The 12,393-nt window shown below is 43.7% G+C and overlaps 1 protein-coding gene across 5 annotated transcripts in view; it reads left to right on the plus strand.

Annotated features, from left to right (window-relative positions):
* The window catches only part of crebbpb (CREB binding protein b), a 75,368-nt gene extending 63,699 nt beyond the window's left edge, over positions 1 to 11,669 (plus strand). For 3 of the 5 annotated variants that reach the window (XM_016451318.1, XM_016451319.1, XM_016451321.1), the window contains 16 exons: positions 2,464 to 2,638; positions 2,724 to 2,842; positions 3,117 to 3,356; positions 4,100 to 4,188; positions 4,834 to 4,947; positions 5,037 to 5,093; positions 5,283 to 5,360; positions 5,444 to 5,511; positions 5,592 to 5,742; positions 5,856 to 6,002; positions 6,099 to 6,212; positions 7,501 to 7,666; positions 7,773 to 7,940; positions 8,021 to 8,182; positions 8,278 to 8,559; positions 8,854 to 11,669. In XM_016451318.1, coding sequence (XP_016306804.1) covers positions 2,464 to 2,638; positions 2,724 to 2,842; positions 3,117 to 3,356; positions 4,100 to 4,188; positions 4,834 to 4,947; positions 5,037 to 5,093; positions 5,283 to 5,360; positions 5,444 to 5,511; positions 5,592 to 5,742; positions 5,856 to 6,002; positions 6,099 to 6,212; positions 7,501 to 7,666; positions 7,773 to 7,940; positions 8,021 to 8,182; positions 8,278 to 8,559; positions 8,854 to 11,106 — 4,383 coding nt within the window. In that variant the 3' untranslated portion in view covers positions 11,107 to 11,669. The remainder of the gene's footprint in view (positions 1 to 2,463; positions 2,639 to 2,723; positions 2,843 to 3,116; positions 3,357 to 4,099; positions 4,189 to 4,833; positions 4,948 to 5,036; positions 5,094 to 5,282; positions 5,361 to 5,443; positions 5,512 to 5,591; positions 5,743 to 5,855; positions 6,003 to 6,098; positions 6,213 to 7,500; positions 7,667 to 7,772; positions 7,941 to 8,020; positions 8,183 to 8,277; positions 8,560 to 8,853) is intronic. The other 2 variants (XM_016451322.1, XM_016451320.1) reach the window with 2 other exon arrangements.
* The last annotated feature ends 724 nt before the right edge of the window (positions 11,670 to 12,393 follow it).

The raw sequence follows: 12,393 nt of genomic DNA on the forward strand, positions 1-12,393 counted from the left end.
TACAGATGGAGAATATACCTGTGAAATGTACGTTATGCATTCAGGAAGACAGCACATCTCAAACACATTAAACAGCGCGAGTAGCCTAGCGTCTCTGTCAGCGGCACACACAGCCTTTCTGTCAGAGCATCTGACGGGCCGAGCCGCTTAAAGTACTATGCGAAACGAAACTATAAACTATGTCTTACCAGTTTTTAAAGGCCTTAATATGAAGCTTGTCACATGTTTAGAACAAATTGGATTATGCACTTTCTCCGCAGCAGCTCAGTCTGTGTCCTCCGCTATATTTTCAGATGCGCTCGTATAAAACTACTGTATATCGATATAAACGGTATTGCCTCATATCGAATCGCCTATAAAGAAAATATCGATATATCATACAAACTCGATATACCGCCCAGCCCTACTCTCAATTATACTGTAATGTTGAATGGCTATAGTCAATTGTTAAATATTAGGAAAAATTATATTGAAAAATAGTATTGGTATCAGTGATACTTGCCTTCAGTCATAAAAAGATGCCATTAAACAAATATTAAAAATACACTGACTTTGTTGTTTCTACATTAATTTGAAGATTGAATGTGAAATTATTATATCGCGGTTAATTTCAGAAAAAGTGTGCAATTAGTTAATTTTTTTAAATCGATTGACAGCACTAACATTTTTAAGTTCAAAATAAGCATATTTATATACAAATATTTGCTTTTTGAGAGTGTAGGAAGACAGACTTGTTTGTCATTAGCGGTGCTTCATGGGAGTAGGCGTTCCCATTTTGGCGCTATTTGCTCGCCACGCCTCTCTGATTGGTGGAATTTTCTTTGCAGAATTATGGGTAATGTAGTTTTTCAACAGGTTTTCTGCTGTGAAATGCGTTTGAAATAATGGGGCCTGATGGCCTCAACATAATCATATAGCATTGATTAACCTCAGAGCTCACAGTAGGTCTGTCTTTAAAGGTTTATGAGTTAATAATCAATTTCCCTATGGAGAAAACGAATGTTTTATTTCCGGGACCCGTCTGTTGCACTCTATTTTATGCCCTCCATCTCTCCTCTGCAGCAGCAGCCGAACGCTAACCTGACCCTGAATTCCGTGGGCCCTCTGGGCACCCAATCCGCCCTGTGCTCCACCCCTCCTCCGCCCTCCTCCTCCACCCCAGCAGCTGCCGCTAGCCTACAGCCACTCCAGACCCAGCCTTCCACGCCGGCCTCGGCCGGGGGCCACGTCACGCCCACCCACATCCCCAGTGGCTTGCCCCGCCCTCCCTCAGCCCTGGGCTACTCTCCTGCCTCCTCCCAGCCGCTCACACCCCTGCAGCCCGAGCCCTCCCTGCAGATGCAGCAGCCCACCTCTGTGAAAGCGCAGCAGCCCAGCACTCCGGTGAGGATCGTCATGAAAACACAGCCTCGATTGCAGTTGTATGACACCCTTAACTCATGTCCTTCCTCGTTTGTCTGTCCGTTAGCTCTCTCAGATGGCCGCTAGCATTGATAATAGAGTTCCCACACCTGCATCCGTGACAGAGACCCACTCCCAGCAGGCTTTGCCACCTGACTACCCTGCGGCCGAACTCAAAACCGAGCATCAAGAAGACGAGCAGGACTTTGAGTCTGGGAAAAAGCAGCTCGATCTCAAGATGGAGGTGTGACATTTGTTGAAACGAACAAATGACTTTATTTGGTTGTGTTTTCTGAGAGTTTTACACTATCGCTCAAAAGTAAGAAATAATTTAATGTTGGTAAGAAATTAATATTTTTATTCAGCAAGGGTGCTTTAAATTGATCAGAAGTGATGGTAAAAGCATTTATTATGTTAAAAAATATATTTAAAATAAATGCTTTTTTACTTTCTATTTATCAAAGAATCCTGAAAAAAATGTATTATGGTTTCCTCAAAAATATGAAGAAGCACAGCTGTTTTCAACATTGATAAAAATAAGAAATATTTCTTGAGCAGTAGATCAGCATATTAGAATGATTTCTGAAGAATCCTGTGACACTGAAGACTGGAGTAATGATGCTGAAAATTCAGCTTTGCATCAGAAATAAATTACATTTTAAAATATTCAAATAGAAAACAGTTATTTTAAATTGTAATATTTCACAATACTGTTTTTTTTACTGTGTTTTTAAGCAAATAAATGCAGCCTTGTTGAGTTGAAGAGACTTCTTTCAAAAACATAATCTTACTGACACCGAACTTTTGAGCGATACTGTATTTCTTGGCAATATAGATTTCTCAGTTTTTCATTCTTTTGTAGATGTTCACTGTCTCTGTTATATTGACATTAATATAACTGAATTTATTTGAAACTGTTCAACTGATTTGTCTTGTTAACTCCAGTTTAATTCCAGTTACTGCCAGTTTTAATGCTCTTCTCCAGTTTCACAAGATTTCATTGTCTCAACTAATGAGACAGTCTATAGTAAATGTCTAAACGTAATTCATTTTCTTCATTAGGATGAAGATGTCAAACCTCAATTTAAAGAGCAACCGGAGTCTGTAGAACCTAAGCAGGAATCGATGGAGACAGAGGAGAAGAAACCAGAGATAAAGACCGAGCCAAAAGAGGAGGAAGTGTCCACCACCAACAGCACCGCACCATCCAGTCAATCCGCCCAGTCTCGCAAGAAAAGTACAAACGATTTTTGAAAACATTGAAACCACATTCAATAATATCTGCAACTTTATTAGTTACATAACATCATGATTTGTTACAGTTTTCAAGCCAGAGGAGCTCAGGCAGGCGCTGATGCCTACATTAGAAGCACTGTATCGTCAAGACCCAGAGTCCTTGCCCTTCCGCCAGCCGGTGGATCCCACTCTACTGGGCATCCCGGTAAATCCCATACACCTATTTACTGGGCTGATATTCCCATACACCTATTTACTGGGCTAATATTTTATGGATATTTCAAATGTTCTAAATATATTAGATAATCAGCCTTGTATCTTGTAAAAAGAAGTTCTGCTGATTTGGCCTAGTATTACATAATTTAATGATGTTGAGTTCAAAAATATCATTAAAAGCTTTCCATCCAGTCAGCAAATATATGATACAGGGCGGTGGAATCACCATGTATTTGATTGTTGTGTTTTTTTGTTTTTTTCAGGACTACTTCGACATTGTAAAGAACCCAATTGACCTTTCCACCATCAAGAGGAAGCTAGACACGGGACAGTACCAGGAGCCCTGGCAGTACGTCGATGACATCTGGCTGATGTTCAACAATGCCTGGCTCTACAACCGCAAAACATCTCGAGTGTACAAGTACTGCTCGAAGCTGGCCGAGGTGTTCGAGCTGGAAATTGACCCTGTCATGCAAAGTCTGGGATACTGCTGTGGGCGCAAGGTGAGAACTGGAGCTTCTTCCTCCAGGAAAAGAGTGGTTAGTTTAAGTGAACGCTCCAAATGAGCTCAAACTCCGTTAACGTGAAACTGAGAGCATCTCTGGAGATTTTCTAAGTGCAGTTCAGTGTTGTTATTGTTAACTACAATATAAACTGTTAAAAAAAAGTTTGCAGTCATTTAAATAAAGCTAGAATAAAATGAATATTAGATGAAAAACTTAAACTTGAAAGAATTACTGAAACTAAAACTGAAATAAAAATACATTTAAAGCAATATCGAATTATTTTTTAAATGTGCTGAAATTTCAGCTAACCAGAAATATTCAGCAAAAAAAAAATTTTGGGTTTCAGCCGAAACTTTTTTCGGGGGGCCAAAACCAGTGATGAACTAAGATCTTTTAGTCTATGCTGTTTCAGTTGCATAAATACAATTTTAAAACATTTTATACCACGCCTACCATCTTAAAATTGCAACAAGATTTGTTCGTTACATTTGATATAAAACAAAGTCTTGAGCTTTCAAACTGTCCATTTTAGAACTAAATTCAAACAATAATTTTGCTTAACTTGTAATAATTTAATGTGTTTGAGTAAATCTGTCTCTTCTGTCAAGTTTCTATGATAGCCACAGTTTATATTTAAATTTTTCAACAAGTTGGAGTGAAAATTGTACAAGTAATTGTGTTTGTTAAAAAGCCTTGAACAAGTTGCACTTAACAGAATGGCCTTTTCTCTGTCTCCACAGTACGAGTTTTCACCTCAGACGCTTTGCTGCTATGGAAAACAGCTCTGTACTATCTCCAGAGACGGCACATATTATAGCTACCAAAACAGGTAACCATTGGCATGATCAGTGGTGTGAGAAATGAGAAGGCAATGAATGACTTTCCAAGTGGGACTGTGATGCACTGAGATCAGGCTTGTGATTTTTAGCGCTCAGTTGACTCCATGTTGTTTGCACCTTATAAACAGTCATAAAAGCGAGTTCAAAGGTTAAGCGTCTTGCTCAAGGTTACAGTGGTAATACTTTGTGGGTCAGTCGTTGTGGGTTTTGATTCTTTCAGTTTACAAGCCTAGATCTTCGCCTACTAGGCTGTTCCACCCACCAGCCCACTAGTGTTTGTGTAAACTGGCAGTTGTCTTTAGGGCTGCACATTTAATGAGAATAAAACCAAAATATGACTTCACAACTGTAGCCCTACAGAACTGTAATTTTTGTTTTTAATCGCAATCAGAAAAAGCACTTTCTAGTGCATGAAAAGACATACCATCTTGTAGCCATCCATCATTTTTTGATTTAACGTTCATTTGTGAGTTTGAATGATAACCTTTGCTCTGCCTTGGCCTGTTTGATGTGTGTCAATCTCTGCCCGACCCTGCGTTCTGCGCTCTTGTGCTGTGCTGCTCTCCGTGTGCCGGTTTGCCCGTGCTCTTGTGTGCTGGCCCCAGTTCACCTAATTATGGCCTTGTTGCCGACAGGTATCACTTCTGCGAGAAGTGCTTCAACGAGATTCAGGGCGACAGTGTCACCCTGGGAGACGACCCAGCCCAGGCGCAGACGTACGTATCTTCTGCCGCCCAGAAGGCTTTGAGGTTTTACTTCTGTTAAATTACACAATTTATCCTTCAGTTGTGCACTATGAAGGTGCGATGTAGAATTGATCTTGTATATCTCTCTGCAGTATGATATCAAAGGAGCAGTTTGAGAAGAAGAAAAATGACATATTGGACCCTGAGCCGTAAGACTTATCATTTTAATGCTTGTCACTGAATTTTCTTTCTCCAATGGGGTTTAGATTATGTACAGAATGATGTCTTGATTTGAATATTATGTATACTAATGCATATATATGCAAATGCTGTGAAAGTGAGACAAATTAACCACGCTTGTCGAAGTTGTGTTTTTAACACCTTCTTTTGTCTAACAGCTTTGTCGAATGTAAAGACTGCGGTCGGAAGATGCATCAAATCTGTGTACTGCATTATGACGTCATCTGGCCATTAGGGTAGGCGTCTTATCCTGCTATTCTCCTGCCGTTTAGCAGGACAAGACATGATCCTACAACTGCTTTGTTTGTCTCTTCTTCAGTTTCATCTGTGACAACTGCCTGAAGAAGTCAGGGAAAACGAGAAAGGAAAACAAGTTTTCTGCTAAAAGTGAGTGCTTTTGAAGCGCCTTCTTGATTGCCTCTCTGTCTACTGCAGAGTGAAGTAACCCTCTGTGTTTTTCTGATCAGGGTTGCAGAGCACAAGACTGGGCTCGTACATAGAGGACCGAGTGAATAAGTACTTGAAGAGGCAGAATCACCCCGAGGCCGGAGAGGTGTTTGTGCGGGTGGTCGCCAGCTCTGATAAGACCGTGGAGGTCAAACCTGGGATGAAATCCAGGTAATGTAATGTATTCAGAAGTAAATTGGTTCAATTTTGATTTCATGTTGACAAAGTCTGGCATGTACCTGAATTGACAGGAGCTGATTTTGCATCACGTCGTTTCTCTGCAGGTTTGTTGACTCAGGAGAGATGTCAGAAAGCTTTCCCTACAGAACCAAAGCACTTTTTGCATTTGAGGAGATTGATGGAGTCGATGTGTGTTTCTTCGGCATGCACGTTCAGGAATATGGATCCGATTGTCCCTTTCCAAACACCAGGTATCATGCAAATACTGATCAATGGGGAAAAAAGTAACAAATTTCATCTTGAACAGGCTGAACTGACTGATTGTCTTATTTTACTCCTCTTTCCAGACGGGTATACATTTCATATCTTGACAGTATTCACTTCTTCAAGCCTCGGATGCTAAGAACTGCAGTTTACCATGAAATCCTCATCGGTTATTTGGAGTATGTTAAGAAACTTGGGTATGTACCACCTTGAAGTTTAAAATCCTTTCTTAAAGATGATGTTACGTTCCCAGTTAGTCTAGGGTTAGAGGAACAGGTAACAGAATAAAAAGGTGTCGTGTGGAGGCAGCAAGGTTCAATTCCCAACCCTAGAGCTTTAACAAAGGCCAAGAATCATCTCAATATCAAAACAGGTTATTTTATTTTACAGATATGGGAGGATGTCAAAACTTCAAGAGGGGGCAAGGCCAAAATAACAAACAAACCCTCTAACTATTTGGGAGAAACTAACTAAACTAAACAAAGAAAAGAAAACAAATACAATAGAAATAAACTATCTCCCTAACTAGCATAAACAAGAGAAAAACAAGATAAAGAAAATGGCACCCACCTCTCTACTAACACATTCCCAATAAATTAACAATGCAAGTTTAATAGGTAATAAACAATAACATAAGTAGGGACAAACAAATAGTAACTTCCAAAACAAACCAGATTTCTTGTCGTAGGCATCAATTACCACAAGAGTGTTAACACAATAACACTATAAAGAAATCATTCAACAAAGTAGTAACCAAAACAACTAATAAAGCTTTTTGGGTTGAGAATAGAAGCCTCACGACGCAGCCTCCACACACACCTTGCACTGTGCAATGGTGCTGCTTAAATCCTCACGGCTTCTCCTCCTCCTGCAATCACATCAGATCACCAATCATTGGAATCAGGTGGCAGCCATTACCTCCTGCTTATAGGAAGTAAAAGGGATAGAGGGAGAAAACAAATGGAAAAAAAACAAATACGTCCTTGGACATAACACCCTCACCACAAGAGATTACAGCCAAAGGTTGTAATACAAAAATATACCACTAGACAAGTCTTAATTATCCAGAACATAAGTTCTAGACAGAGCATCTGCAACAACGTTATCAGCTCCTTTTTTATGCCGGATCTCGATGTTATATTCTTGCAAAATAAGAGACCAACGCATCAAACGTTGGTTGGAATTAGACATTCTCAAAAGAAACACCAAGGGATTATGATCGGTGTAAACCGTAATGGGGTTCTTACTTGTGTGTAATTGTTTTTAGTGTTAAAATACTTGCTTTCTCAAATCTCAGCTTAAAATGACGAGTCCACTATAAATAAGCCATTCATAAGCTGTTTGTCTAACCAAAAATAAACCGGGGAACTTGTTTGAACGTCTTTATTTTTCACTTCACCATTAACACTGTTGAAAAACTTGCTTTTGTGATCTAATGGCATTGGTAGGGTTATGCACTAATGGATTTGATTTTCCCACCTACAGGTATGTGACTGGTCATATTTGGGCCTGCCCACCTAGTGAAGGCGATGACTACATCTTCCACTGTCACCCTTCTGATCAGAAGATTCCCAAGCCCAAAAGACTGCAGGAGTGGTACCGCAAAATGCTGGACAAAGCCTTTGCAGAAAGAATACTCCATGATTATAAGGTATGCCAATACTGAATTTGTTTTTATGGATTCGCGGTCTGTTAGTTTTCATTCACAACAGGTTAACGTCACACTGACACAGATATGACTCGCTTGTGTTATGCAGGACATATTTAAGCAGGCCACAGAGGACCGGCTTACAAGTGCCTACGAGCTGCCTTATTTCGAGGGTGATTTTTGGCCCAATGTTCTGGAGGAAAGCATCAAGGAGCTGGAGCAAGAGGAGGAGGAGAGAAAGAAGGAGGAGAATACAGCCACCATTGAGACAACAGAGGTTAGTCAGAGAGTCAAATGGTGTGAATGAGTATTTAGTGTAGTCTGTAGCCATTTTTGAAATGTCGCTTTCTTCCACAGGGAACCCAACTTGACAGCAAGAACGCCAAAAAAAAGAACAATAAAAAGACCAATAAAAATAAGAGCAGCATGAGCCGCGCAAACAAAAAGAAGCCTGGGATGCCGAATGTAGCTAATGACCTGTCCCAGAAGCTATATGCAACAATGGAGAAGCACAAAGAGGTTGGACCTGACAATTTTGCTTACTTGAATATCATTTATTTCGCTCAGAGTGTGCCAAGTGCTCACTAGAACCCCTCTTGCTTCCTGAAATCCAGGTCTTCTTCGTGATCCACCTGCATGCTGGTCCAATGATCAACACCCTGCCTCCGATCATGGATCCTGACCCAATGCTGACCTGCGATCTGATGGACGGCCGTGATGCCTTCCTGACACTGGCCAGGGACAAGCACTGGGAGTTCAGTTCCCTACGCCGCTGCAAATGGAGCTCTATGTGCATGCTGGTGGAGCTACACAATCAGGGCCATGACCGATTTGTGTACACTTGCAACGTATGCAAGCACCATGTAGAGACACGCTGGCATTGCACCGTTTGCGAGGTCAGTCTTCTCTTTGTGGCTTTGACAGAGCCGTTTAATCTGTTGCCATTGTTTGCTATCCAACAGATGTTTTGTAAAAACAGAAATGGTACTATTTTATTGCCAATTTATTAAGATATAAGGTTTAAACTAGAAGGTTGCAGGTTCAAACCTCTCAAGAAGCGAACCTTGCTTGACAACTGTGTCTCCCGAGTGTAAATATAACACCAATCTCCAGTCGTGCAGAAGTAAATTAACATTCTGTGCTATGAATGTCCAGTAAACTATATAAATTATTCTTCTGATTTCTTTCAGGACTTTGATCTATGCATTAACTGCTACAACTCCAAGGGCCATGAGCACCAAATGGTGAAGTGGGGTTTGGGCCTGGACGACGACAGCAACAACCAGGGTGGCGAGGCCAACAAGAGTCCTCAGGAGAGTCGACGCCTCAGCATCCAACGCTGCATCCAGTCGCTGGTGCACGCCTGCCAGTGCCGCAACGCCAACTGTTCTCTGCCATCTTGTCAGAAGATGAAGCGTGTAGTGCAGCATACCAAGGGCTGCAAGCGCAAGACCAACGGAGGCTGCCCCGTTTGCAAGCAACTCATCGCGTTGTGCTGCTACCATGCCAAGCACTGCCAGGAGAACAAGTGCCCCGTGCCCTTCTGTCTCAATATCAAGCACAAGCTGCGGCAGCAGCAGATCCAGCAGCGGCTGAAGCAGGCGCAGATGATGCGCCGGCGAATGGCACTCATGCAGGGCAGAGGAATGCCTCCCAGTCTGCCCTCCCCAACTACCTCAGGAGGTCCAGGGACGCCCAACTCTCAGCAGCTGCAGCAGCCTAATACCCCTCAGACCTCGCAGTCATTAGCCAACCAGCCCCAGCAGACACATCCGAATGTGGCTGGAATGGTGCAAACCTTCCCCAACCAACCTCCTACACCAGGGCCGCAGGGTAAGCCAGGCCCGCAGTCCTCGCCTCTGCCCCAGCAGCAGTCTCCCCTGCCCATGCCGCCTCAACAACAGCCGCAGCCCTCTCCGCAGCAACAGCAGGCTTTGAAGGTTGCGAAACAAATAGAGATGATGACCAAAGTTCAGCAGCAGCAACAGCACCAGCAGCAGCAGCAGCAGCAAGACTACAGGATGAATATGAACGTGAATGGCATGCCGATGAACCAACCTCGCATGATGACTCCCATGCAAATGATGGCCCCTCGTGGTCCTCAGATGGTTCAGAACATGCAGCCTGGCCAGTGGCCAGCTGGGATGCAAGGGTCCATGCAGAATCCGCAGGCACCTCCACCGCAGCAAGTGCCGCCGCAGCAGATGGCCATGGCCCCGCAGCAGTCTCAGGTAGCGCAGATACCGCAACAGGCGCAAATGATGCAGCGCGCCATGATGCAGCAACAGCAGCAGCCGCGACAGATGCAGGCCGTAATGCCTCCCCAACAGGCGCAACCACAGGCCCCACAGCAACAAGGCATGCAGCATAGAGGGGTGACCAGCAGCATTGCTCCAGGAGCGCTGCAGGACCTGCTGCGCACGTTAAAATCGCCAAGTTCCCCTCAGCAGCAACAGCAGGTCCTCAATATCCTCAAGTCGAACCCGCATCTCATGGCCGCATTTATCAAACAGCGGACGGCGAAATACCAAGCCAGCCAACCGCAGCAGCAGAACCCGCAGGCCATGCTCGCAGGTCAGCCGGGGATGCAGAACATGGCTGCGATGCAAACAGGCCCCGTGCAGAGACCAGTCATGCCGCCTCAGCAACCTCAGCCGGCCGCAACCCAAGCCATGGCTGCCCTCGGATCCCAGGGACAAATGATGAACGCTGCACACAATGGAAACCAGCAGCTGTTCCGCCGGCAACTAATGCGCATGCAGCAGCAACAGCAACAACAGGGAGCAATGCCTCCAGGACAAGGAAGATTCCCGCAACCTCAAGGCGCGACCAGTTACTCGCAAATCCGCATGCAGCAGCAGATGGCCATGCAGGGAGGTGCCGGGCCAATGGGTCAGATGCCGCCCATGGCTCAGATGGGCCAGCCTGGCATGAGCATGGATGCCCAGCAAAACATGCTGCAACAGCGCATGCTGCAGCAGCAGCAGCAACAACAGCAGCAGCAGCAGATGCTGAAGCAGCAAATGGGATCACCGGCACAGGCCACTTCTATGAGTCCCCAACCCCACATGCTTGCAGGACAGCCGCAGGGAGCTCACCTGCCCGGACAGGCCATGGCCAACGTGCTGGGCAACCAAGTGAGGTCGCCTGCACCCGTGCAATCGCCCCGTCCCCCGTCCCAACAGCCGCCACATTCCAGCCCGTCCCCACGCATGCAGCCCCAGCCCTCGCCCCAACACGCCGCCCTGCACTCTGGCGCGTCCCACCCCAGCCTGGCGGGACCCATGCCGGGCCCCATGGACCAGGCTCACCTGTGCACACCCGAACAGAGTGCAATGCTTCCGCAGCTGAACACGCCAAACCGTGGAGGGCTGACCAACGACTTGAGTATGGTTGGGGACACCACGGGAGACACGTTAGAGAAGTTTGTCGAGGGATTGTAGCATTAAGAGACGTTCTTTTTGAAAAGAGAGTTGTGTTTTCTACACAAATAAATTTGAGAAGACAATTAAATGAACTAATAGGTTTACACAACCAATGGACTGCTTTTTCTTCCTTGTTGGAGGGATTGAAATTACTGTTTAAAGAGCAGAATCACAAAGGGTTTTTTTCTGGGAGGGTTGTCGGACCGGACGAAATGCAGTCCTGGTCTACCAGTTACATTTTACATTTTTTTTGTTTTCATTGTTTTTTCGGGGAGGGGGTTATTTTGAGCTTATGGACTTTTTAAATGGAATTTCTCAAGGCAAAATATTTGATTTTATTATTGAAGTCTTTCGTTTTGTATGTTTGCAAATTGAAATGCGTTTTTTTGTTTTTGTTTTGTTTTGTTTTTTGTGAGTGTGTGTGCGTGTTTAGGGACTGTAAGATACTCGGTGTGGAATTAGGATCAGGATCAATCCTTATTCCTGTCTACTACGTATTCACATTTACCAGGTTTGGAAAAGGACACGCCGCCTTTTTCTCTCCAAACTGTGGAGTTTGTACAGAGGACCTGTATTCATTTGTACAGAAAGGAGCTTGGCTACTGCGCGCGCACACGCATACACAAACACAAACACGCGAGCAAATTGTGAAAGTTGCTCTTATTTTTCAAGGTGCCCAAATGCGTTAATTTATTGGCCTGGATTCAGTAGTTGTCTCTTAAGATGTAGGAAGATGTTCCTGTTTTCTCGTTTGATCTCTGAAACATCAATGATGTCCCCTCCACCTCGCGTATGAGGCCGGAGCTTCGTCTGACTGCTGATTTGTTCAGCGTTCTTCAATCAACCTCTTTTGTTTTTCTTCTCATGAAACTTGAATTGAAGGTGAATGATTCTTTAATGTAAATCATGCAGCTTGATGACATACTGTAAATAAAAGGAAAAAAGATTGAGATCGCTGTATAAACTGGTTAAGAACTTGTTTCGTACTTCTATACCATATTGTTAAATAAACTGTGTGCAACAGATGCGACGCTTCTGGTGACTTCGATTTGCGTGTTCTCGGAATTCTGATTTTAGGAAATTAATATGCCAAAGTTTTAAATTAACACCCGACCGTTTTTACACAAAGCCAGTGTAGTTTCAAACAGTTGGTGGACTGGAGCTAATTGTTAAATTAACAGAATTGAGGTTTTTCGGTTTCTATGATTGTGAAATGCATGGATCTGTTTTTTTGGATTCGGTCAAGACTATCATCACCGAATTTTTTTTGAAAGCATATTCGATCAGATTCCTTATCCTTAAAAG

This window comes from Sinocyclocheilus anshuiensis, unplaced genomic scaffold (assembly GCF_001515605.1).
Source record: "Sinocyclocheilus anshuiensis isolate Anshui unplaced genomic scaffold, SAMN03320099.WGS_v1.1 scaffold207, whole genome shotgun sequence".
Taxonomy (NCBI): Eukaryota; Metazoa; Chordata; class Actinopteri; order Cypriniformes; family Cyprinidae; genus Sinocyclocheilus; species Sinocyclocheilus anshuiensis.